Source organism: Periplaneta americana, chromosome 6 (genome assembly GCF_040183065.1).
Source record: "Periplaneta americana isolate PAMFEO1 chromosome 6, P.americana_PAMFEO1_priV1, whole genome shotgun sequence".
NCBI classification, from domain to species: Eukaryota; Metazoa; Arthropoda; class Insecta; order Blattodea; family Blattidae; genus Periplaneta; species Periplaneta americana.
Genome location: NC_091122.1, coordinates 142,424 through 169,637, shown reverse-complemented (window position 1 = coordinate 169,637; position 27,214 = coordinate 142,424). Strand labels below are relative to the sequence as shown.

At 38.7% G+C, this 27,214-nt stretch overlaps 1 protein-coding gene across 2 annotated transcripts in view; it reads left to right on the top strand.

The window, feature by feature from the left end:
* Window positions 1-27,214, top strand: part of LOC138700840 (somatomedin-B and thrombospondin type-1 domain-containing protein-like) — a 93,369-nt gene that overhangs the window by 56,657 nt on the left and 9,498 nt on the right. Inside the window, exons 2-3 of one of the 2 annotated variants that reach the window (XM_069827183.1) lie at window positions 3,900-4,091; window positions 15,151-15,265. In XM_069827183.1, the coding sequence (XP_069683284.1) occupies window positions 3,900-4,091; window positions 15,151-15,265 (307 nt within the window). The remainder of the gene's footprint in view (window positions 1-3,899; window positions 4,092-15,150; window positions 15,266-27,214) is intronic. The other variant, XM_069827184.1, reaches the window with a different exon arrangement.

The following is a 27,214-nucleotide window of genomic DNA, read 5'->3' as shown; positions in this document are numbered from 1 at the left end:
TTACAAATATGCAAATTTGGAAGTTCATGCAACAAAATCTTGAAAAATACGCAACAATACATGCACAGTAGTCCATTATATGCAGGAGAGGGTAAAAGTGTGCGCTATGAACTTCACATGCAAGGCTGTCAGCTGTCCTGTAACAACATGCATTTGCATAGAAGTGACACCAGGGGTCCTTGTCTGTGATTGATTCACGTTCAGTGGTCAGCTGCTTCTCGCCTCACGACTTCCTCACTGAGACTGCAAGTGTTCGCGTAGGACCGCAGGGTGGGCTGCTGCAGTGTATTCATAGTCCAACTGGAACTGAAGCCGATACGCTCGACACGTACTTGCTCGTCGCTCGAGTTCATTACTTGTTTAATTCTTCATGACCTGTGACAAATTGCGAATGTCAGTTGTTAAGTGCAAACCGGCATCTCGGGGGCTTCGGAAATCAATTACTTCTGTGTCGTCTTCACGACTGGGTTGGCACTACAGGGCAAATTTCCCGCACATCACGAACACGAATTTACCTTTGTCCGGTCTGAAAAGTGGCTTCATTAAAATTCAGCGCGCGGTGGTCATTACGACCAATTTAATTGCGCTGCTGGCATAACAGCGAAGCGGGGATACGAAAATACGCGCCCAGCCCGAGACTTGGACTGTTGTCCACACCGTGAACTTCAACCCTCCTCGCCCCAAAAAAGGACTTAAATATAACAGATGGACTGAACTTTTTTTTAAGGTTCATTACTTTTCTTTCCAGTTCTTAAGCATTTTTTTATCACAGATAGGGATGACGTTTGTTTTATGGTCAAGTTTACCCACTTTACAGTACATACCCAGTTTGCACACATAGGCTGTTAATGTGACGTAACAGAAGAACACGCACAATTTTATTGATAAACTAGCCGTACCCGTGCGCTCCGCTGCACCCGTTAGAAATAAATATAAAGTAATTACATAATTAAAATAAGACATTTGATCCAGGGAACATTCGTGTTTGATAGAAGGATAAATCGTTTAATATGTTACTTAATTTAAATAATTAAAATGCGATCATTTTGGTCCAGAGACCACTCATTGGTGCAATGACAATTCCTTTAACATGTTTCTAATTTTTATTACATGCAACCATAGTTCAATGAACATTGACGTCATTTAGATTTAATGTGTATACTTTATTTTACTTGTTATAGGTTTCCATTGAATTATGGTAATAACTTAATTTTAACTCTTGTTTTCTACGTATTCAGTAAATGGCGTTTGGCCCACTATCGTTCTGAACCCTTCAAATAACTTAAATTGTATTATATAATATTATATTATATTATATTATGTTATATTATATTATGTTATATAATATTATATTATATTATGTTATATAATATTATATTATATTATGTTATATTATATTATATTATGTTATATTATATTATATTATATTATATTATATTATGTTATATTATATTATATTATATTACATTACATTATATTATATTATATTATATTATATTATATTATATTATATTATATTATATTATATTATATTATATCAGAAGTTACTGTAATAACATTATAGCATTATGTTCCATCTAGAGAAACTACACTTTCTAATGGTGAAATAATAATTAATTACCGTATACAAATCGGTTAATTTAGCTTCCGATATTACTTCATACAAACACAGAAACATTCTCTGTAGGCTATCTTTCATACCTTTCGATTGTTGCTGTCCAAGGCCCCTTATAGACGAAGTCATTTGTTTTTTAATTCATTACACGGCCTTAAATGACAGTTATTTTAATTTTAAAACTCATTTATCTCATTAAATATCAGTTCTATCAAAATTTTTTGAAGGAATAAAACTTATCGCAAATTATTTTTAAAGAAACTTTTGTTATGTAACATTTTTCACAAAAATCAATAATAAGCGAGATATTTCGATTTATTTAATTCAGGCCCCCTTATAACCCCCCTTTTAAATAATGTATTTTGAATGCCATATAGCCTAAAATCTAAGTTACAACGAACTTAATTTATATTCCAATTGTCATGGAAATCCGTTCACCCATTAAGGTGAAAAGGTAACAGACAGACAGACATACAAACAAACATTTCAAAAAAGCGATTTTCGGTTTCAGGGTGGTTAATTATGTATGCTAGGACCAATTATTTTTGGAAAATCGAAAATTACCAGAAAAATTTCGGTTACAGATTTATTATTAGTATAGATAAATTTTAATTTTAACAAAGAAAGAGAGTTGTATTTTATTTACAATAAGTAACAACCACTAATGTAGCAAAGCGTAACGCCTTGGTTTCAGTTGAGCAAAGTTATTAACTAGCTTTTGTCTTTCGAGGACAGTAGCGCCACAGAAGAAGAATAACACTGGAGTCTAGCCCCGGTGAGAGCAAATGTCCCGGGCTGTGTATACCCGTTGTCACTGTGCATTCATGGATGAACTGTGTAATGCTGGGATTCAGAATCTATAAAGAAGTTGCATTATTATTATTATTATTATTATTATTATTATTATTATTATTCTGCTGGAGACACGCACTAACTTCAGGCATCGGCGACGTTGTCGTGGGTGGGCTTGCTCCTTCCGAGTTTGAACCGCGACCATACGACATCGTCCGCGAGATGACGTCATGGCAGTGATTAAAGCGTGAAGTTCGTCGATCGCCGTGATCGATTGAAGAGCTCGAAATTTCATCCCTGGTGGCGTGTCACGTGATGCGAGTAAACAAGTCTAGAAATCCAATTTCCGACTGCGTACACTGCATCAAAAACTGGTCGTATTAATGAGGGCTGCCTATTGCCCTTATTGCAAATTCAATTTGCCAGGTCGATGAATTTAATTCGTTCTCAGTTTTAATCACGTGACCGTGCTCTGGAGTGCTTCCTGCTTCACTTCGCCCTCTACATTTATTAGCTTCTACTTCTTTCACAATTTCTCTTATTCTCTCTCTTTCTCTCATCTCTCTCTGTTTTTTCTCTCATCTCTCTCTGTTTTTTCTCTCGTCTTTGTATCGCTCTTCGTTTCTCTCGCTCTCCGTTTCTGTCGTCTTTCTCTCGCTCTCCGTTTCTCTTGTCTTTCGCTCTCCGTTTCTCTCGTCTTTGTCTCGCTCTTCGTTTCTCTCGTCTTTGTCTCGCTCTCCGTTTCTGTCGTCTTTCTCTCGCTCCCCGTTTCTGTCGTCTTTCTCTCGCTCCCCGTTTCTCTCGTCTTTCTCTCGCTCTCCGTTTCTGTCGTCTTTCTCTCGCTCTCCGTTTCTCTCGTCTTTGTCTCGCTCTTCGTTTCTCTCGTCTTTCTCTCGCTCTCCGTTTCTGTCGTCTTTCTCTCGCTCTCCGTTTCTCTCGTCTTTGTCTCGCTCTTCGTTTCTGTCGTCTTTCTCTCGCTCTCCGTTTCTCTCGTCTTTCTCTCGCTCTCCGTTTCTGTCGTCTTTCTCTCGCTCTCCGTTTCTCTCGTCTTTCTCTCGCTCTCCGTTTCTGTCGTCTTTCTCTCGCTCTCCGTTTCTCTCTTCTTTCTCTCGCTCTCCGTTTCTGTCGTCTTTCTCTCGCTCTCCGTTTCTGTCGTCTTTCTCTCGCTTTCCGTTTCTGTCGTCTTTCTCTCGCTCTCCGTTTCTGTCGTCTTTCTCTCGCTCTCCGTTTCTCTCGTCTTTCTCTCGCTCTGTTTCTCTCGTGTCTCTGTCTATTCTCTGTCACTCTTTATCTGTCTCTCTCGCCCTCTCACTATCACTGTGTGTCATTTTGAATAAATGTAACCATATCTTGGCTTCCACTGAGACAGACGCAGTTGATGCGTTTACTTATGGACTTTTCCGGAACCGGAGCGTGGCAGCGCTTCAGCTGATAGTAAGTAGTATTCAAGCAATGCCGTATGCTGTAGGCAACTTCATAATTTCTGTTCCAGTGGTGGACTGCGCGGTGTCGGCCTGGGGGCCGTGGTCGGAGTGCGACGCGGAGTGCGGCACTGGCATGATGACCCGGGCGCGCACCGTGGAGCACCAGCCGGAGAACGGCGGCCGGCACTGCCCCTCCCTGGTGCAGAAGAGGGGGTGCCAGGGCACGCACTGTCCGCACAACCCCCGCAGCGCCATCAAGGGTGAGCAGTTTTCTACCATTTTCTCTCAGGAATCACTTCGCAATTTTTTTTAAACTGTCTTCATGCACGATTTTCTATTTCTACTCATTTATATGACTTTTTATATTTTTCATTTCATGTTTTATTTATTATGTTTGGATAATAATCTTTAAACGAAAATTTTGGTTATGAGTAGATGGAGAATTTGCATGAAAGTACATTTGTACTGATGCGTCATACTCAAGAAGTGCGTGTATATTTGCGCTTCGAACGAGTAATAATGGAATAAGGTCAATGTTATTTTACATATTGTGCATACCTATTTCAACAATTTTGGTGAAAAATGAATATTTTACCTATAATATGATATTGCATATAATTACGTATTTTGCCATTTTTACGATGGAACTTCAAAATAATGGAATGCTAAGCTAACATACAGGGACATCATTTTATTTTTACTTCAATTTTTATTGTACTTGAGTTTTTGAATGTACTTCACTCCCACCCCTTCTACTAATGAAGTTCAACCGTCCTCCACACAGATCCAAGACCGCATATACAGTCATAGTAGCCTTACGGTCATAGTAAACAGTACGTTCCAAAAATATGTTCGCATTTTCCAGTGATGAAAGAGCTTTAATATTAAATCATTTTCGCACAGGTACTGTCGTCCGTTTGCCTATGTCGCATCCCGGTTTCCCCCACCAGCTTTTATTCGCCAGCTAGTGGCTGGGCTGTCTTAGCTCTTTTCTGAGAACATTAATTTCTGTTAGGAATTGGACGTCTACGTAATATTATACAACTGTTTAAAATAACTTAAATGAAAGGGCCTCGTTAAGTAATTAACTACCACGTGATTTCCTCCCTTTCTACGACCCTACGACATAACCATTTGGACGGACACGTAGATATTATGTCTGAGTAATTTCATCTTTTCGGATCGGGCAGAAGTGAAGATTGAATTTACAGTACGTAAGGTACTCTTTTATAATGTGAATTATTTCAACATGAGTTACTAGTACGAAAGACGAAACTGGTAATTGGGATTAGGTACAATAGTCTATAGTGCGATAATATGCATATTAGAACTGAAGCCTGTATCGAAATGAATGGTCACACATTTTAAAAATGTCTTAAATATTATTATGATTATTTCTCAATTTAACTTCATTCTCTATATTGTACGCTAATGTGCTGTAGGCAGTATAATATACACTGCATAATGAATACGTCCGCATGGACAGCTCAGTTCGTGAGTAAAAACACTCATTGTTAATACTGTACTGTATTTTGATTAAATAAAAACCTAATGGAAATGTTTAAACTCAAAAGCGCTATATTTCCTAGTTTACGTAAATGGATGAACTACTTTTGTTCCCTCCTATACCTAGTAAAGTGATTTGTTTGTATATTACGGCAGTATCATCAAACTCCAGTCATGGAAGGGGGTAGCAAACGGCGTTGATCCAGATGTGTAGCCAAGTTAATATTAAAAATGTTAGTAAAAATAAAATGATGTCCCTGTACTGTTGCTACATACTAAATCAATACACTCTCGTTGTTCGTTAATTCTCTGAGATGAAAATGAATGTGTACATAAACATTATTTTAAGAAATGCAGGAAACGAATTTACAGAATAGCCTATCAAGTTTTCTGTGCATAAGAAGCTATTTTAATCTTACCTGTCCTCGATTCACTCAGAAGTTAATGTAATAAGATGAAACTACACTTTCCAATGGTGAAATAATAATTATACAAATCGATTAATTAGCTTCCGAGATTACTTCATACAAACACAGAAATATTCTCTGTAGGCTATGTTTAATAGCTTCCGTTTGTTGTCTAAGGCCCCATATAGACGAAGTCATTTGTTTTTATTTCATTACAGACCATTAGGTAGATTTGTTTTTTTAATTTTAAAACTCATTTATCTCATTAAATATCAGTCCTATAAAAATTTTGCTTAGAATAAAACTTATCGGAAATCATTTTTAAAGAAACTTTTATTATGTAGCATTTTTCATGAAAATCAATAATAAGGGAGATATTTCAATTTATTTAATTCAAGCCCCCTTATAACCCCCCTTTTAAAATAAAGTATTTTGAATGCCATATAGCCTGAAATCTAAGTTACAACGAACTTAATTTATATTCCAATTTTCATATAAATCGGTTCAGCCATTATCACGTGAAAAGGTAACAAACATCCAGACAGATATACAAACAAAAATTTGAAAAAAAGTTATTTTTGGTCTCAGGATGCTTAATTAAACATGTTGACACAAATTATTTTTGAAAAAGCAAAAATTACCGGAAAAATTCTGGTTGCACATTTATATTACTGGTACTGAATCATGATGGGGCGGTATGTTTAGAGTAATAGTGAACCATTTTTACTTACATCTTCAAGGGTGACCAAAAATATTTTTGTCCCGCTAGATTCGTGATTTGGGCCACGGTGAAGTGATCTGAGTTATTTATAGAAAGTGGCGTCTATGAGGAAGGGGCAGATGACCTGGGGATGTTACAAGGGTCCCTGTTGTTAAGTTACACCCTGTGATGTTGGACGTTCACTTCCAGCGTATATAAGAAGCTTATAGTTTATTACCATTAAAAGTCCGGCAAAAGAAGGAGCATTAACGCAAGTGAAATTATTTGATATTTGCCATCAGAATTTTTTGAAAGTAAAAGTGCAATTGAAAGTTATCCGAATGCTCCATAGTCAGGTTGTTTTTAAATTTTAGTGCATATTTCTAAGGCTTTTACTACATAGTTGCTTACATATTTTGGAATTGTATTGCATATAAATCTTCGGTCTAGTTGTAAGTCCTTCAAAGATATTATGTGCGTTTTCTTAGCTTTTCGCGTTTAACGGACATCCTAATTGAAAGAATTTCAAATCTTGTAACCATACACACTTCCCAACAATCCGTGAACTTTCAATGGAGAATGCGTGAAAATAACACATCTTTCGCAGATAGCCTAGTGCTCTGAGGCCCAATTGTATAAAACTCTCTGACTAAAGGGCAACTTTCATCGAAGATCGAAAAGTAAACCGAGTTCAGGCACTTCTTCTATTGTATAAAACTTTTCTGCGATCAAATTACCTTGGTTCAAATGCAATCTAAGTTCACGTGAAAAGGATTTGGCAACATCGCATAAACAGGTGAAATACGTGATGCGCGGAACATGTTATACAGGTTTGTTCAGTGTTGCCAATCTAGCGATTTTAACTCTTTTTCAACAACAATTTCTTTTAACTTTTATATTGCTTAAATAGGGATTTAGTGACCTTTTTAGCACCCCATAGTGACAAAATTTAATCTTTCTTTGTTGATAATGAGAAATCTAGCGACTTTACAACTACTTTTTCGCGACTTTCCGTATTACACTCTGTTGGAGACACTGGTTTTTTTTTGCAATGTAAATAATGGCGGACAATAAGAAGAAGGTTGACTGTTCTCCAAGTTGTTATCATGTTATGGTGTTTGATACTGCTAAACATAATAAAGCTTTATAAAACGACAATTTTCGTTTATAATACAGTTAATTGAACATTATGAATGTACCTATCATATCCATTAATAATTAATGGTTGTTATAAACATAATATAATTATAGGTTATGTTATTTGATACTGCTGAACACGATAGAGCCTTATAAAATATAAGAATGTTTGTGTATTAAGGCAAGAAATTGAAAGAAATATATATAAATGTACCTAACATATCTATTAATATTAATAATAATGGATACTTTATTTGCACAATCTGTCACTCGTATATTTCAAACAGAAAAGAAATAACTGAACTTGGATCATCTAACTTAATCGGAGAAATTTCTTCAAAGTTGACTTTAGTTTGAGACAAATTAATCTCAGATTAGACTTTATACAACACAAAATTCCAAGTTCAGCTGAAACAAGGATCAATTTAACCTCTGATCTAAGATTAAATGATTTATACAATCGGGCCTGAGAAAGTTATGGGTTCCAGATCTAACGCGGACTGTGAACGGTTTTTTTTCTTTCAAAAGTTGCATGTCTTGACAGACCGTAGAACGAACCTCAACATGGCGAATTTGGAGCTGTTGTCAGCATACAATTATGGGAAATTACGTGGACTTATTAATTAACAATTTCTACAGTGATGTACAAATTGTTTCATTCAGTATTAATATTCTACCCAAGGACAGGCCTATCACTGCAAACCCTATGTTAAATTTTGTAGTTTAGTCAACTAGTCCCCACCTGTGGAGTAACAGTTAGCGCGTCTGGCCGCGAAACCAGGTGGCCCGGGTTCGATTCCCGGTCGGGGCAAGTTACATGGTTGAGATTTTTTCCGGAGTTTGTCCTCAACTCAATATGAGCAAATGCTGGGTAACTTTCGGTGCTGGACCCCGGACACATTTCACCGACATTATCACCTTCATATCACTCAGACGCTAAATAACCTAAGATGTACTACAAGTAGATAATTTTGCTCCAAAATGTTTCCTTTTACCCAGTGTACTGGATAATCATCCGCGTTGACTTGACGTTATGTTGAGCGTAAATTGAAACCCTTGGCTGGAGGAATGTACAAATAGCTAATGTAATTATTTTCGTACTGCCTTCCTCTCCCCCGTTTTTTTCTCCTTAACAGGGAAACTTCGAGTTGCCCGGGTCAATCAAAAAGCTTTGCTGGTAGTCAATGTGACTCCGCCCAGTTCAAGATGTTGCCACCTGGCCTGCGTAGTGGCGCTAGCGATGGTTGTATTTAATTTAATTAAGCTTTCAAGATCACCTACACGTGGATCACGTGACAGTTTTCATAGGCGGCAGCGATTGTCATACACTGGAATTCAACCCGTGGCCATTACATCCGTTGGTGGTCAAGCGCTCCAGATGGTACTACACTTGTACGACGAGGTCCCAGCTTCATTATTGATTGTTACGTTTAAATATGGACGCCGCGGCTCGGAGCACCTCCTGCTCGTACTGAGCGCACCCTGATATCAGTTTTCACTCTTGCCAGTGTTACCGTTACATATTACATTGCCACGATTTGGTCTCCTAGCAACAACATATTGAATTATTGCCATATAGTAAGACGAACTCTTTAAGGTTGGATTATGATTAACAATAATAAACTTACCAGCGATTTGCATACGGAAATGTTTGCATCATGAAGATTTTGTATCCTAGCAACCACAATGTAGTTGACAGTTGGGTGCTGCAGCAGACCTGTTGCTCTAGTGATCCTGGATTGGATTGTAGTTTGTTTGGTCAGCCTTGAGGGGGAGGGCAGCCATTTTGGCGATATTTTTTTTTATCACAGCATTCATGTTTACGTATTCATGCGGATATGAAGAGAGAGATCTTCCCTCTGGAAGTGGAGGAAGAAATATTTCCTCTTTTTGCATGAGTAAACATCGCCTCGCTTGACCACCGTGTGGCTGAGAACTTGGTGCTTGGATTGAATAGCAATGACGTAATATGCGCCGATCGTCATTTTCGAGGGGGAAAAAAAACACGTTTCGTAGTATTTCATGTACTACTGTCGAAGTTCATTAATATAATGAAGTACCGCCGGCAGCTTGGTTGTTTCCGACTTCTTGGGCAAATAATCAAAGACTATCAAACACTGCACACTACAGCATTATTGCAAACGTTTGAATGCTACCAAAGTAAAATGATCGATCACAAAAAGATGCAAACACTTCAACAGCTGATTTAGACGCTTCAGTTAACTCGATTTTATGCTAACATCAGGGTCATGCGCACTGAAGAGAGCGGAGGGTGAGGTTTATCCGCTCGTCCTGTATGCAGCATGTGCGGCTCGAGGTCAAGCATTTGCCACGTGTGCTTGCCCCGATCCTGGACCATTCTCTTCAACTAAAGTCCGCTGGGACAGCCGCAGTTACCAGTGCTTCAGTGATTGGTGCGTGGTTTGTACGTGACCTTGATCCTCCAGTTCGATTTTTATTTTTTTTATTTTAGTAGGTTATTTTACGACGCTTTATCAACATCTTAGATTATTTAGCGTCTGAATGAGATGAAGGTGATAATGCCGGTGAGATGAGTCCGGGTCCAGCACCGATAATTACCCAGCATTTGCCCATATTTGGTTGAGGGAAAACCCCGGAAAAAAGCTCAACCAGATAACTTGCCCCAACCGGAAATCGAACCCGGGCCACCTGGTTTCACGCCCAGACGCGCTAACCGTTACTCCACAGGTGTGGACGCCAGTTCGAAATGCACAGATAATAGCATTTATGGTAAATGCTAACGCCAGGTGATATGTTCTACGCATGCGTCAGTTTCCGTAAGGATAAGCGACATGCTCTTCGGGAAGGGAAGCTGCGCGGCAGACACAGCAATGCTTGTTAATGCGTCACTAAGTTGTAGAAATCCTAACCAAATTACTTGCATATAAACGAAGGCCATAGCAAAACAGTGGCCTTTCCGTGAAGGATCATATCAATCATTGACACCGAGATTTGAAAATAGATTTAAATCATAAATGGTAAATATACTTCATATATTATAATTCGCAAAAACAAAAGAACTCCACATCAGGGCTTTGGCCATTTCAAACCTCTTCATAGCACACCATGTGCGTAAGCTATTATTTAGACAACTCGAACAATTAATTAATATTATTTCTTATGAAGAACAAGGACAATGCATATCCGACCCAGTTCATAGAATGTCGACATTCATCTTTGCTTAGTCGATGTAAATGAAATCTCGACTTCGCCGAGCCTTGCTCCTGAATGTTTTATCTTCTGTTAACGCTATTTAATATCAATGTAGTGATCTGAAGTAATTCTTCCATTGTATCCAAGCACTCATAACTACACGTCGGCCGGGGTAGATAGCGCAGGCTAGGGCTGGTCTATCCATTGCGCTGTCCGTCTAGGTCTGAAGTCATTGTGATCGAAAACTCATTTCAATTGTAACAAAATTTCAAGCATACATTCTTACATTCCTTCCAAAAAGAAATGTTAAAATTAATAATTATATTTTATTTGAAAAGGCAAAATGCATCACAACTGCTGGCAAAAAAATACAGCCTTATAGTAATTATGGACTAAACAATGTGAGTTTGCGGTACCTGTATTTAAACAATAACGTATAAATCCAAATTAGAAAAGTTCGAGGCAGAAGAAGATGTCAGATGATGGACGACATTGAGATTCATGGATAATATGCGGAGACCAAGAGGAAGGAGGAAAATATGAAAGACTGGAGAATGCTGGGTTTGCAGTGAGAGACCTGCCCTTGGGCAGAATACTGTGAATGAACGAATTAAATCCAATTACAAGTATGAGATATTTAAAATACGTGATTTAATTTAGTATTAATATATTATATTTAACATACTTTATATTTTAAATAAGTATCTTGTGAATATGTGATACCAGGACTTTCTTTTTTAATTAATTTGATTCTCACTTTACTGTATTTTGTTACCAAGTTAACCTACGAAACTCTCATTCTGACTTTTTACTAGTATTGAATTCTTACTGAATGAATATAATACTTGAGTTATTAACTTAATATTATCTTCGCTCCTTGGTAACGATTTATCATGCTGCTCAGAACACGACAGTTACTCATACGGAGGTTAGATTAATAAATATTTTATAATAATTAAGTATTTATGTAGCTTCTTTTCCTGATAGTGTGTTTTCCTATATTCTAGTACTAATAAAGTATTATTATTGTTGTTGTAAAAATGGTTATAAAGTAGGCCGTACCTTTGTAAATAGTGTTGGCCCTGTATTACTATTCATAGCCTAAGAAAAGTATCACATTTCTATACCCGAGATGCAGTAATGCAATGTACAAATTCAACCACTGCATTTCTCGTAAAATTCTAGCCTTATTTTATGTATCGCATATCCCTCTTTCCATTTAAGGTTTCAAAGTTGAATTCAATATGGCAGACGTCCTCTTAACGTACATATATGGCACCCCATAGGCTTAACATGTTTCTATATTGACCAGTTGTACTCAGCATAATTCCTTTATATTTTATGTGGGGTGTTAAGGGACTTTTGATTCACCCTATATTCTGACCAACGTAATATTTACGTTTGTCCTTCAGGCGAACGTACTGGATGATGAGTGTATGAGGACTACCTTGCAGTTCCTTTGTAACGCTGTATTATTGTGTGTGTACTTGACTTCAGAGTAAATGTGCCACACAGTGTACTCAAATGGAAAGCAATCTGTCTTGCTGAAGACCATTATTGTATCAAGAAACATATTATTACAAAACTAGAGGCTATTCCTCGTGTAATGTTCAGAATAGCGGTTAGCATGTCTGACTGTGAAACGGACGGGCCAGAGTTTGAATCCTGGTTGGGACATGTTACTTGGTTGACGGTTTTTTTTTTTTTTTTTTTTCAGTTTTTCCCTCAATGCATTAAGAGGAAATGGTCGGTAGCATTTTGGCTCCCCCACTTCATGTGGTTGCTGTTAGGTTACGTCCATTTTCGACTTTTTCCCTTCAAAATTATCTAGAGCTCCTTCAATGGAGCAGCGAAACTGGAAGTGAGACGAGTGGCCAACAGGCTTGGAGCTCACATCAGTTTAACTCCCTTGCAAGGACACGTTTCGCGTATATTTTTAAAGTTTCCCTCTCTTTCATTCATTCAACTTTTTGGCGCTAGATCCCGAACTCATTTCTCTGGCATTATCAGCTTCATTCCACTTAGAAACTGGTAAATTTCCGTGTAATGTGTCCTTCATGAGCGTGGCGTTTCCGTTGAGTGTCAAGAGTATGCTGGACACGTTGACGAGCGTGCGCTTCATTTGACGAGCCTAACTCACTCCGTAAAATTGAATAGCCTAGATGTGCAAAATTATCTGCTGTGTAGAAAGTGGACTTGGTGCATGCGGGATTGAGAGCAACGCACCCAAAAAATATACTATAGCAACACGAACCTTAGCAAGTTCCTCCTTCAGATCCTCCGACAGTCTCCATTTCTTTCTGAATTGAGTTTTTGTTTGGATGATAATAGACAACTGTATGCGATGTTTGAGTGTAGAATGCATTGCGAGCACTCATTGCTTGTATTTCTCTTGGAAAGTTCGTGTTTTCATTTCACATGAGATATGGAAGGATTGTGGAGACAGAAAGGATATGCTATTCATTTTTTTCTTGCACAGCCCTTAGCAACTGTCATGAAACAAGTGACTTCACGTTTCGGATTGGTACAAGATGTGTTGTCTGTTGTCATGCAATGACTGCGCCATTCCAGCTGAAGTGTTGAAACAAGTGACTGCGCTATTCTAAGCTCGATCTGTAATTGCGATATCCATCTCGCGTATTTATGACTTTCGTCCATTACTGTTTGATCGCGGAAGTGCCAGCTCAGTAAAGTCCTTTTGTGAGTCAAGATCTTTAAATCGCTGCGTTTGATTCCCCGGCATCGGGCGGCGCTGTCCGCAAGGGAATCGATCCGTGCCCCTCCACGTGCGCGGCGCGTGGGTGAAGCTGTACCTGAACTCTGTACGTGTGTCCGCTAGATCTATCGCAGGGCTGCCGATAGCACTAGACCAGGTCATGCACGGACTGCTCGCATTGACTCAACGTAAGGTAGGACTGGGCGCGTGAACGTAAACAGAGCTGTTGTACTAGTAACAGTGGCGGCTGGTACTGTGCATATAGGCTACTTTACACCCCCATTGTGATATATACTTATTACTGTAATAACTTCATCAACCTCGTGTTTCTCAGGGTAGGCAGTCAGGGGATAGTAACCATCCCCTTCATATTCGTTCGCGCACGAGTTTGACAGGCGTGACCTGATGAGATCCTGCGGGCTTGGAGTTGTTTGTTTATTCCGGGATGTCAGCCATTTCAGCTGCAAAGAATGAGTGGCCGTGCAGATATGCTTTCAGGCCGTAGAGGTCTTTATTACATGTCCATTTAACAGATTGAACAGACCCCACTGCACAGTCCTGTGGTGCAGATTTGGAATTATGGACCAACACTTCTCCGAGCATCCCCAGGGCATACCGCTGCAATTAACTGCCTGGTACCCGAATTAAGAAGAATAGCACATCATGATAGCTTTCAGATTTTTTGACAGTAGACTAGATGACAAAAGCTTCTCAACCGAATAATAACTGGCATTTCCCATATTTATTCTGCGTTTAATTTCCTCCCGAGTGGGTCCCATTCCGAGGCTTATTGTTAGGTTTCGTAACAAGCTGTTTTTTTACGGTGATGGGTTGTTAGCCCTTCGCTCAACCCCCAAGCTGGAGGACCACCCCTTATCGGCTGTCCACGACTGCTTATTCAATATATTCGCAGCTACCCTCCTTATCTGGAGGGTAGCTGCCGGTTGTTCTGTATGGCTGTGAAACTTAGACTCTCACTTTGAGAGAGCAACAGAGATTGAGGGTTTTTGAGAATAAAGTTCTTAGGAAAATATTTGGGGCTAAGAGGGATGAAGTTACAGGAGAATGGAGAAAGTTACACAACGCAGAGCTGCACGCATTGTATTCTTCACCTGACATAATTAGGAACGTTAAATCCAGACGTTTGAGATGGGCAGGGCATGTAGCACGTATGGGCGAATCCAGAAATGCATATAGAGTGTTAGTTGGGAGACCAGAGGGGAAAAGACCTTTGGGGAGGCCGACACGTAGATGGGAGGATAATATTAAAATGGATTTGAGGGAGGTGGGATATGATGGTAGAGACTGGATTAATCTTACACAGGATAGGGACCAATGGCGGGCTTATGTGAGGGCGGCAATGAACCTCCGGGTTCCTTAAAAGCCAATAAGTAAGTAAGCACGTCATGATACTACATGGCGCACTGCCAGAATCAGCATGAGAAGATTGCGACTACTGTTTACGCTTTTTGGCGACGTCCAGTGGCCCTCCAGATCCCCCGACCTGTCTGCCAGCTCCAGATTTCTTTCTTTGGGGCTACCTCTTCTCCAAACACGCGTGACTGGGTACACAAAGTGAGGGGCCGTTAGTAAATTGCACTGTCTCCACATTGTTTGCAGTGAAGCCACATTTCTGAACATGCAGACATTCTTTATTGCGCTCTGTTGTTTCGTTGCAGAAACCGCCATGCTGCTGCCCGTCACGCTGAGCTCGAGTCGACGCGTCAACGAGACCAACGACATCCGCCGCAACCTGCGCCTGCGCTACCCCAAGGACCCCACGCAGGGCAAGGAGTGAGTAAACCCATGCAAATCGTATTTGAACGCTTTTAGAGCTTATTAAACGGAAAGTAGTTTATTTTTTGTCCCTTGTATAGCTATCAGTAATTGTAGGCTATGTATTACTGCCATTTCCATTACGTAGTTATATACAGGGTGATTCAGACCACCCGTAACAGTAATTTATTTCGGAAACTAATGCATTAAAATTTTCGAGAAAAAAATATTTATTACTAAACCACATGTGAACTTTCACTTGAGCTTCATTTCATCAATCAACTCTAACAGGAAGTAGGGTCAGTGGCGTATCACTTTAAAATTTCAAATGGGAGTATGGATCAAATAGGGTACCATTTGATAGAGCTCTTCAAAACAAACAACTTTCATATGAAACGTTTTTATTAGTTCCTATTCTTTCAATGAAAAAACGTACTAAAAGGCAATAGGTGATTCGGACCACACGTAAGTCATTTATTTCGGAATCTAGTGCATTAAAATTTTCGAGACAAAAATATTTGTTACTAAACCACATGTGAACTTTCACTTGAGCTTGATTTCATCAATCAGCCCTAACAGGAAGTGGGGTCAGTGGCGTATCACTTTAAAATTTCAAATGGGAGTCCGGGTCAAATAAGGTACCATTTGATAGACCTCTTCAAAACAAAGAACTTTCATAGGAAACGTTTTTACCAATTCCTACTCTTTCAATGAGAAAACGTACAAAAAGATAATGCCATCAATATTGAGAAATGTTACAAGACGAAAATGTAAACAAGACAATTAATGTTGACATTTTACTGAAAGACTGGATAATTCCATTAATTTTTATACATGTTCAAACTGTCTGCCGTTCTGAGCAGCACACACCCGTACTCTTCTTCTAACAGTCAGTGACTCGTAACACTTTGGCCTGGTCAAGTGACTGGCAGGTCTCCCGGATCACCTATTACCTTTTTGTACGTTTTCTCATTGAAAGAATAGGAATTAATAAAAACGTTTCCTATGAAAGTTGTTTGTCTTGAAGAGCTCTATCAAATGGTACCCTATTTGACCCATACTCCCATTTGAAATTTTAAAGTGATACGCCACTGACCCTACTTCCTGTTAGAGTTGATTGATGAAATTAAGCTCAAGTGAAAGTTCACATGTGCTTTAGTAATAAATAATTTTTTCTCGAAAATTTTAATGCGCTAGTTTCCGAAATAAATTACTGTTACGCGTGGTCTGAATCACCCTGTATATAGGTGGAAATTCAAAGTTTAATTTAATACTTTATCTCTATTAAAATAAATATTTTACTACTTCAATAAAGTCATTAGCAGCCTTAAAACTCATTCCACGTCGCTGCTTCGTCCTCGTTAAGCTAGGCGCTCACTCACCGGTAAAAATTCGTTCGTTAAGTTCGGGTTTTTATTATAGTGACGCTCACTTGTCCGCATTTCCGAATTGATAATCGAATAATGTTGTTATTCACCGCTAGAGCGCATTATTTCATTGTGTTTTGAACTGGCCCTGGAAATAAAATGAATAGCTCTGCAACTTAAACTCTGAAGGACACACCTGGTTAATTTAGTGTTTTCCAAATCCCAACCCATATGTTCTTGTTGCATATCACATTGCTGTAATTCTTGATAGATTGCAAAGCTCTTCATGCTGTTGGACTAATTAGAATAAACTTTGCGCCATGCATTCCAATACTGCCGCGATTGGAGATGTTACAATCGATATAATTGACATGACGTTCCTGATTTGAATCTTGACCCGTACGGAAATCCGGTCATGCGGATAGAGGCGATAGGGCCAAGTGGGCGATGCTCAATTTAAAATAATGCAAAGAATAAAAATCCAAACGAATCCGTTCTACTATAATGTCAGTTCTGGAAGAAAAATCTAGAGATTTCTCAAATGGCGGCTCTTTACATCAGATGGAAGAGATTTTTCAGGTTTTTTTTTTGGCAGTTTTCGAAGTGATGTAATGATTAGATCAGAAGTGTGCGACAGGCTCATAGATTTACTGGCATGTAAAAGAACTCCTGCGGGACAAAATTCCAGCACACCGGCGACGCTGATATAACCTCTGCAGTTGCGAGCGTCGTTAAATAAACCATAATTTTTCACGGCACTTCTACGAGAATCTGCTCCTCCACCAAGCCCAGTCTACCCAGCAGGAAAAGTGCCAGGAAAACAGAGAGAAGTGCAAGACTTGGAAAAAAATGAAGCAGTACATCTCAAGTGAGCAAACGGCATTTTATGAAGAACTTCGTACTTGGTCTGCAGACAGTAATGCAACGGACAATAGTATGTACATCCCAAGTGAAGTGGAAAGATTGATTTCACTTCATCGTTCATGGTATTTTCCTATGTTTTCATTTATAATAATAATTATTATTATTATTATTATACCTTATGTTTCTTGATTGTGTATGATTTCGAGTAAAGTAATTATTCAAGAATAGCACGAAAATATCTGTATCGTGTTGGATTTTACTACTTATAAAATCGATTTTTTTAAAAGAGCGACTTTTTTAAATCTCAATAAAACCGTAAGTATCCGCGTGCGTCAGTTGCGTTGCAGGACGTGATGTGTGGCGAATTATTTAATTTGTTCAGTACACTGTAGGCCGAGAACTGCATTAGCGACTGTTTCTTGAGGATAACATCTTCGAAGTGTTTTGTCAGCATCACGAACAACGGTATTTAATTACGTCATTCGGTGAAACATATTTGTAATTTTAATCTGCATCTCGCTCGCTCGTGTTTCATCACATTTGAACAGCGGATGACGCGCAACTCGCTTCCCTTTCAAATAGCATTCCGCACCAAAGCATTAACATTATTTAAAGCGCCCAGATAAAAATGCTTTGTGCGAGTTACAACGGTAAATATTATTTCTGCTTTCTTTTAATTTCCGCGCACGTATCACAATTTTTAATTATGGGCATAGCTTTCATGTCCAATACGATTAAACAATCTATAAAACGAGCGCGCGGCTCCATGTTTAATCAACATGTGAAGCGCGGTGCCAGATGCTGTTTTGTTTGAATGGGTTCAGGAAGTGCAAGGCGTGAATGCAGTTGCCATGACAGTCTTTTTTTTTTCTCCCCTCATGCTGCGTTCCCATGGAGATGGAAGGAAGCTAATGCGATTCTGTCGATAATGAAATCAGACAGCCATTCATCTGTACCTTGGGTCGTGCAAGTCCGATTGCATACATTTGGATTGCAAATAACCCGCGGAGCCACAAATTAGCGGTCGCCATGACTACAGAGAAAGAACTGAAATAACAAAGCAAGACCCTTGTGGGCTACTGCTGAAAGAAGATAAAATAATTTTATTTTTGGCCGATCGTGTTTTTTAAGTCTTACCGACGTTGTTGGTAGGCCTTGTAAGTTAAACTTGTACAGTAAGTAAATAACAAATGAATAACACCTTTCGACAAATACGAATAATAACAAATGAATGACACCTATCGACAAATACCAAACGGCGATCACACATAAACATGCTATCATCCAAAAACAGACTTTTTATTTAAATTAAAAATGATTAATGTCAATTTATTTTTTATTAAGATCGGCCAAAAAATAGTATGCAGTACATGTGTTAAGTCCGTAACAGAATCTCGGAAATAGAGAAGACTGGACTTCGTCCCGCCTTCTGTAACTTTTCCTCGATACTGTTGTAATGCTCTTAGCACGCAATATACTATAATACTGCTACAAAACCTAATTTCTTGTTACGCTATTATACGAGTCTGAGAAGAATGCAGGACGTTGTATCAAGTCTTACTCACTCCACACCTTCCGAACTGTAACAGAGTTCGAGTCACATTACAAACATAATACTGTATGACTATTATATACTGGAGCCATACACAGTATGAAACGAATTTGTACCACATTCAGTACACGAATGATAAAATTTCGTTGTATGTACATCACACGCACAGTTAACAAAAAAATATAAGTTGCGTCTATACCTCAGTACTAATGCGCGCTGGTTCGATTCCCAGCCTGGTCGTGATGAGATTTGTGGAGGACAAAGCAGGCTTGTAGAGGATTTTTCATCTATCATCAGCAGTAGATAAAAATAGACCGAGGGCTCCGGGTCTTGGGGTTTATCATGCACTCGTGTAGAGATGGATGGTCCACCTGTCAGCATCTGTCTGTCGGATTGGAATAATAATCGCATATAAGGTGCGCAATGGGCCAAGTACTTATGACTACGCCCATCCGAGCAGCCAGCGATCTGGATTGATAATGGAAGGGCGATGATGTTGATGCCTGACGTGGGGAAACGGGAACTGCCACAAGTGTCACTGTGGATTTTTTCAAAGAAAATTCTCAGAGCTCATCGAGACTCGAACCAGGATCGCTTATGTGTCAGGCAGAATATCTAGATGAAGTTCAAGCCGCATCTGTGGCTCAGCAGTAGCGAGCGCTCATTCCATCTGCAGCCATATCTGATGGAAAGTTTTGTAGATAAGCATAAATGTAAAGGTTTGTTTGTAGAATGATGCTGAGTCCAAACCAGATCACTTGGACACAGTAGGAACTTATCATATGATATACTGATCAGTTGTAAATTATCTGAGTTCGATTTTCCAGCAAGTCAGTGATATCCTGTAACATTTTGTACAAGTATTAGCGTGTCCAAAATCAAGACAACGCAAGATTTTCATTCATGATGTTCCAGACGTTGATCAGCTTACGTCATCCCTGCCTCTGATAGCTCCCACAACTCCCCGAGAGCCGGCCAGCTCGGTTCCATTTCTATCTGTCTTATATTTAATTTAATTAATTACTTTTTACAACTTACCTGTATGAAACTCGAACCGGCGAAGTACAGATAACTGGCATAGCCCCTCAACCAACGGAAACATGTTGTAATTATGTTCACGGAAATGAAATAATGAAACCATTTTCACCTCACGAATGCTGTTGACATTTCTAAATTATTCCCAAAGCTTAAAAAGGAAGAAGAAACTGTTTGAATTATAATGGAATTGTTAAGTCACCCTTTAGACTACCTCAAAAATCGAAAGGACGTAATTAGGGTACATGTTGTATCTTTGTATAGGTATTATGTTTTCAGTTCAGTTTATAAAATCGTGTTATTGTTGACAGTATCGTTCAATTATCCCCAGCTGTGTATTCTGCCTTCCATCGTGACGTCTAATATCGCATAATACGTCATTATCGTCCGCGGTTCCTTCTTTGTTTTGCGCATTTTTATTGCGGTACTACTGCTCTGCTAGTGATAGCCGCCGATAATAATAATAATAATAATAATAATAATAATAAGATAATGGGAAAACACTGCAAATATGAGAAACAATATCGCAAAGCCTGGGAGAATTTGCCTGAATTTAAAGATGAATTAAAAGTTACTGTATAGGCGTTACTAATGATAAGACAGTTTTATAGGATTATCACCAATTGTATTAGGTGCGAAAAATTAAAGGTGATACAATTTATTGTGTATATCTTTCAAGATATAACAAGTCCGATCGGATTATACAGGCAGACATAAGATACTTACGTCACATTTATAAATAATAATGATAAGTTTGGTGGGTTTATTGCTTTATTTTATTCGTGTAACTTCTTTAAAGCGCTATAGTTAAGTCTATTCTCACTACCCCCCATCAAAGATACGAACCGATGTAAACAAATATAGCACTTCATAGGATAAGTAACTTATGACAAATTCTGTGCATCGTTGATTCGTCGCTTGCCTGTTAGCAGTCAGTTGTTTGAAATCCTTCTTATGTGGTACACGCTAGTAGTTGTCCATGTCTCTGTTAAATAGTGCCCATTACACATAATGGAAAACTGGCTTCGATCCGGATCTTTGAAAAGAAAGGAACGTGATGACACGCTTCATTTAGACAGTGATACTTAATAGTTAGGAGCTGTGTGTGAAGATATTAATATCAGTTATTCTAGTGCCATCAAGGAAATATCTAGTCCTAGTGGTAGCTGTTCAAAAAAAAAAAAATGATTTCGTAAATATGACAAGAGTTATTTGGGACTTGGATTTACTTGGTGTGGCAATGAGGGCGAACCAAACCCTCGGTGCGTTGTTTGTTACGAAGTGCTTTAAACGAGTGTATGAAACCCGCGAAATTGAAGGAGACGAAACACGCAAGTGTAAAAAGTAAACCTGTCGAATTATTAATTTGAGTACCAACATTTATTTTGAAGGTAATTAATAAGTGAAAGATTATCCAAACTCTAATGAATTTTCTTCTATTAACATTAAATTAATTAGTTAATACGAATATAAAATTAATTGAAATAAATCAATTTTAATTAATTAATTCTATTTTAAAATATAAATGTGCTGGTATTAAAATATGCTACAAAAATGATAAATTTGCTTTCGAAGGGAACAAGAGTAAGGTGGTCCGCGGAATTGTTCTGACTTAAAAAAGTGGTCCCCACTTCAAAAAAACTCTGAGAAACACTGACGTATTTGTACGGCCCAAGGTTGGCAGCTCGTGTTGCGACTTACCTTCGACAACTTTGCAGTTTTCTCTCGGAAAGTTTTGTAGAGTGCTCACCTCTTTACCTAACCCGACTCCAATTATTAACTGTAGCCATATTGAAGACAATCGCGGGTGAGAAAGAAGCCGATGTCAGAAGAAGGAGATGGTTGGATCATAGAATATCGATCTCTTGGGGATGACGCATGCAGCTCACGGCTTTATCGTGTTTCAGACACTTCTGTGTCGTGAGTGATCTGAAATCGTTTGCTTGCACCCAAATAAGAAGATGTAGTTTGTACATAAAGACAAGTTTTACAATCGCGTAAATAAGATCGGGGTTCATTTAATCTAAACCAACGTGATGTGATGAGCCATCGTAGACGTCAGTAGCGATATGAATGATGTGCTGTATGCGTCGCTCTAATCTTTTGTGGAATATTCTGCGGAAAAAAAATTTCGCGAACTATTTCTTACCTTGCTCTACTTTGAAAGGGGTTAGGGCCGTTTCATTTCACGAAGTAGTCCGTATAGGCTATATGTGAAGTTTTCGGCCGAAGAAAAGTAACAATAGGCTACATCTGTAGACAGCACTTGATAGTGCACAGATCCTTTCACTCTGAAAAATTGTAGGCGAGAACATTTCCGTTTTCCCGGCTCTGAACACTTGCCATTCCGCCACTGAACTGCTGTGCTACACGGCGCTAAGGGATGTTTTACATCGGCAAATAGAACTAAGGAAGAGACTGGCGAAGTGCTTTGTGTGGAGTGTGGTACTGAATGGAGCAGAAACATGAACATTACGACGAAGTGAAGAGAAGAGACTAGGAACATTTTAAATGTGGCTATGGAGAAGAATGGAGCGTGTGAATTGGACAGACAGAATAGGAAACGAAGCTGTGCTAGAGAGAGTGGATGAAGAAAGAAACTATCAGGAAGAGCAAAAGAAATTGGCTGGGTCACTGCTGAGAAGAAACTGCCTACTGAAGAAATTGTGAACGGGAGAAAATTTCGGATCAGAAGAAGATATCACATGATAGACGATATTAAAATATGGGGTCATCTGCGGAGACAAAGAGGAAGACGGAAAATATGAAAGATTGGAGAATGTTGGGTTTGCAGAGAGAGACCTGCCCTTAGCAGAGAACTATGATTGAATTTATATTATATTATTGTTATTGTTTTGTTCGCAGTGCTGGTAATTGGCTTTGTCATAATCTGTATTGCAGTTGTAAGTCATGCTATGAATCTTGCATACGCGGACTGCTCTGCTGCTGTAGCTTTCAGTTTGAGCCATTATAAATTGTAAAAGTTCATTTGTCTATCCGAAGTTAATTATGCATAGGGGATCTAATGAACAGAAAGTTAGTAAGGGCTACCGGCTTCGCAGCTGGGCACCTGACAAAATGAGTGCACTGGTCTCTGAAAATTAGCTTGTGGACGTAGGAAGATACTCTGCCGCTGTATTGAAAGCCCACTCCTTATGACTGCATCCCTATTTGATTGATTGATTGATTGAGAGGCACTCCAGCGTGGATTTCCACTTCTCCATTCATTGGCCTGTGTTAGTAATTTTCGTGCGCACAAACGATTTTCACCAGGTGTCCACAGCCGAGGCGCAGTGAGGGAGACTTGAGAATCCATTGCCTGTATTCGGCCAGACTGATATATTTTGCAAGAATTCCACAAAGTAAAATTTCCTCGTTCATAAATTGTATAAAGCCCAACATTACAGATGGTATTACCTTGAAAGTGGTCCAGAGTTTCAGCATTACAGATTTGTGAGAATTATGGGGGAGTTAAAATTATTTTCTTTGCTGTAACAGTGCTTTTATATTCCTAGCAAAAAAGTGTCATGGATTTGAGGACATCCCTATTATTGCGTGTAATGTCTATACAGGAATTAGGAAATAAATACCATTTTCTAATGAACGGAACGAAATGGGCAATGGACAATAGTTAATCTGCTAATAATAATAATAATAATAATAATAATAATAATAATAATAATAATAATAATAATACTTACAAATGGCTTTCAGAGAACCCGGAGGTTCATTGCCGCCCTCACATAAGCCCGCCATCGGTCCCTATTTTGAACAAGATTAATCCAGTCCCTACTGTCATATCCCACAAATCAAATTTATGTTTTGTCTTAAAGAGTGATATGAATTTGGGCAAAGTTAACATTTTCATGACTATATAAAATAAATAAATAAATAAATAAAAATATCCCGCAGCTGAAGAAAGTAATATGAATCTCAGAATTGCAATTTGAATAAAAGACATATTGTAGATGCAAACAATATTTATCTGGCTGTAAGTTGCATCACGTTTCTCTGGTCTTTCTGAAGGGCTTGTGGCAATACTATGTTAAGTGAAATTATTAACTTAAATGACTTAATAGTAGCTCTGTCTGGCATCACATGCGATAAAATATTTAAATTTCAATGTTTATTAATTGATAGCAATGATAAAATTATTTATACCTAAATTAATATTTATTTATTTATTTATTTAACCTGGTGGAGATACGGCCATGAGGCCTAGTGCCTTAGCATATTACTGCTCCAAACCCATAATTTAACACACAGTACACATTTTTAGAGCTTCCCACATAGCCTATTTATCACCGAACTTTAGCATTTTCAACAAGCTTCTGTTCATTCTCTGTGCCTTGCATTTCTGATGAATCTCTCGTTTTAAATGTTACAAATATCATATTCACCACTGAATTCGCTGCTACAAACCTTACACTTGCCAAAATATTCGTTTTTTTTTTTCCAGTGTGCAAACTTACATTAGGAAAGTTCAGGATAACAGGCAGGAATTGAACGGGTTACATCAGCTGCTTGTCTATGCAGATGACGTGAATATGTTAGGAGAAAATCCACAAACGATTAGGGAAAACGCGGAAATTTTACTTGAAGCAAGTAAAGCGATCGGTTTGGAAGTAAATCCCGAAAAGACTAAGTATATGATTATGTCCCGTGACCAGAATATTGTACGAAATGGAAATATAAAAATTGGAGATTTATCCTTCGAAAAGGTGGAAAAATTCAAATACCTTGGAGCAACAGTAACAAATATAAATGGCACTCGGGATGAAATTAAACGCAGAATAAATATGGAAAATGCGTGTTATTATTCGGTTGAGAAGCTCTTATCATCCAGTCTGCTGTCCAAAAATGTGAAAGTTAGAATTTATAAAACAGTTATATTACCGGTTGTTCTGTATGGTTGTGAAACTTGGACTCTCACTCTGAGAGAGGAACATAGGTTAAGGGTGTTTGAGAATAAGGTGCTTAGGAAAATATTTGGGGCTAAGCGGGATGAAGTTACAGGAGAATGGAGAAAGTTACACAACACAGAACTGCACGCATTGTATTCTTCACCTGACATAATTAGGAACATTAAATCCAGACGTTTAAGATGGGCAGGGCATGTAGCACGTATGGGCGAATCCAGAAATGCATATAGTGTGTTAGTTGGGAGACCGGAGGGAAAAAGACCTTTAGGGAGGCCGAGACGTAGATGGGAGGATAATATTAAAATGGATTTGAGGGAGGTGGGATATGATGGTAGAGACTGGATTAATCTTGCACAGGATAGGGACCGATGGCGGGCTTATGTGAGGGCGGCAATGAACCTTCGGGTTCCTTAAAAGCCATTTGTAAGTAAGTAAGTAAGTGCAAACTTACATTGTTAAGAAAATTAATTCAAATGTAATGTAATTAATTAGGCCTAGAAGAAAAAAGTTACTACGTAACGATAAAATTATTCAAGTGATGTTAATTCTCTAAAGGATTGCGTCTCGCCTCGAATCGAAGCGGGACCCGGGATTTTTATATGAAAATCGGGACATGTCCCGACAAATCGGGACATCTGGCAACCCTGGCTGTGAGTAATGCCAAGCTTGCATTCACTTCTGTAGTTGCGCACGCGTCCATGTCAAAGCGCAACTGAATAAATTATTTAAATATATTGTAGCCCCCTAACACTTATTATCATAAACTCTTCCAACTAGGAACATGTCCACATATAATAGATGACGTAAGCATTTCTGTGGCAACCGAACTCTAATTTCATATGTTCTATTAGTGAATATAAACTCCCCAAGTCACAGAATGCTAATAGCTTAAGAAAATGCTGCTGCCAAGAACTGTAGCATCTCCTACTCGATAGTAACTCCCGATTATGATGACATTAGCATTGAAGGTAGAGTCATTACTGTGCGCGGGGAAGTTAATAGTCTGCACAACCCTAGTGCATGCCTAGAACACCCTGTAAATACGATTCTATTCCATCAAACATTTTATTAAGTCAAGCTGGATGTTAGCAGCACAGGATGACGCACTGAGGACTCGAGAACTGCTAACTTCGGGTAATGAGCGTTTTCTTAAATTACTCGTACAGAAATCACGATAGTCTACCGCTTAGAATTTCAATAACATTTTGAGATTCATAATTCATCAGCGTTTTTCGTCACTTTATAAATGAAAACATTCTGCTTAGAAAAGAAGTACAGAGACAACTAAACATTACTGCGGCAAAAAAAATCCGAAAAAAAAAATGAGACGTCTTTGACGACAGGATAGCTTTGCTTAGTTGTGCGCATTGAGAAAACTGCCCACAGACGTGGAGCTCATGCGTATCTTTGAATGTTAGCAAAGCGAGCCTGCAAGCGGCTCCGAAATGTCGGATCTGTCGAATTTCAACCCAGTGAAAAAGCCCGAGATTTCATTTCCGTGATGCAAGTCTGAGCTGTCGCACTGGATTGTGTGTGAGCACTACGCAATGCCACGCTCGACTTCAAAACTTGTTAATTAATTCTAACATGGCCGCGCTCCGCTGCCCCTGATCAATGGCTGCGGTCGGCAGGAATCTCGTTGCCATGGTAAAGACTCGGTGAAGTTGCCCGTACCTGGAACGAGACAAAAGAAGGTCGCTCCTAACAGAGCTGTCGGGCATTGTTGGGAAGATCCGTCGTTACAGATTGCGTACACGTCACTCGAGATTGGCAGTAGAATCGGCTTATTAAGAACGTAATAAAGTTAGTGGATTAAATGCCATCTCCACAAAACGAAGGTGATTCAAGTTTGTAATTATTTTTCAGTTAATGCAAATTTATTGCTCAAAGCAATCATGTTTTTATTTCGTTATTATGTTTTAGATGAATAGCTTAAAAGTGACATGTCCAGAAGAATGCTATTCGATCCTATTTCTGGAGTTTTCAGCAGATTAGGCAGCCTATATACTAATTTTATTCAGTAAACAGTACTAGTTCGTCTTATTCCTCTCTTATTTTTCCCTGAAATGTTGAATTAAAATATGAATTATATTAGGGCGTTCAGCTGCAAACTGCAAATGTGAAGAGGAATTTACCAAAAAGTCTTAAATCTTTTGTACCGTCAAATATCTAAAGTTATTTCCCTCTGTATCTCAGAACAAGTATATTTGACATGGAGACCTACTGT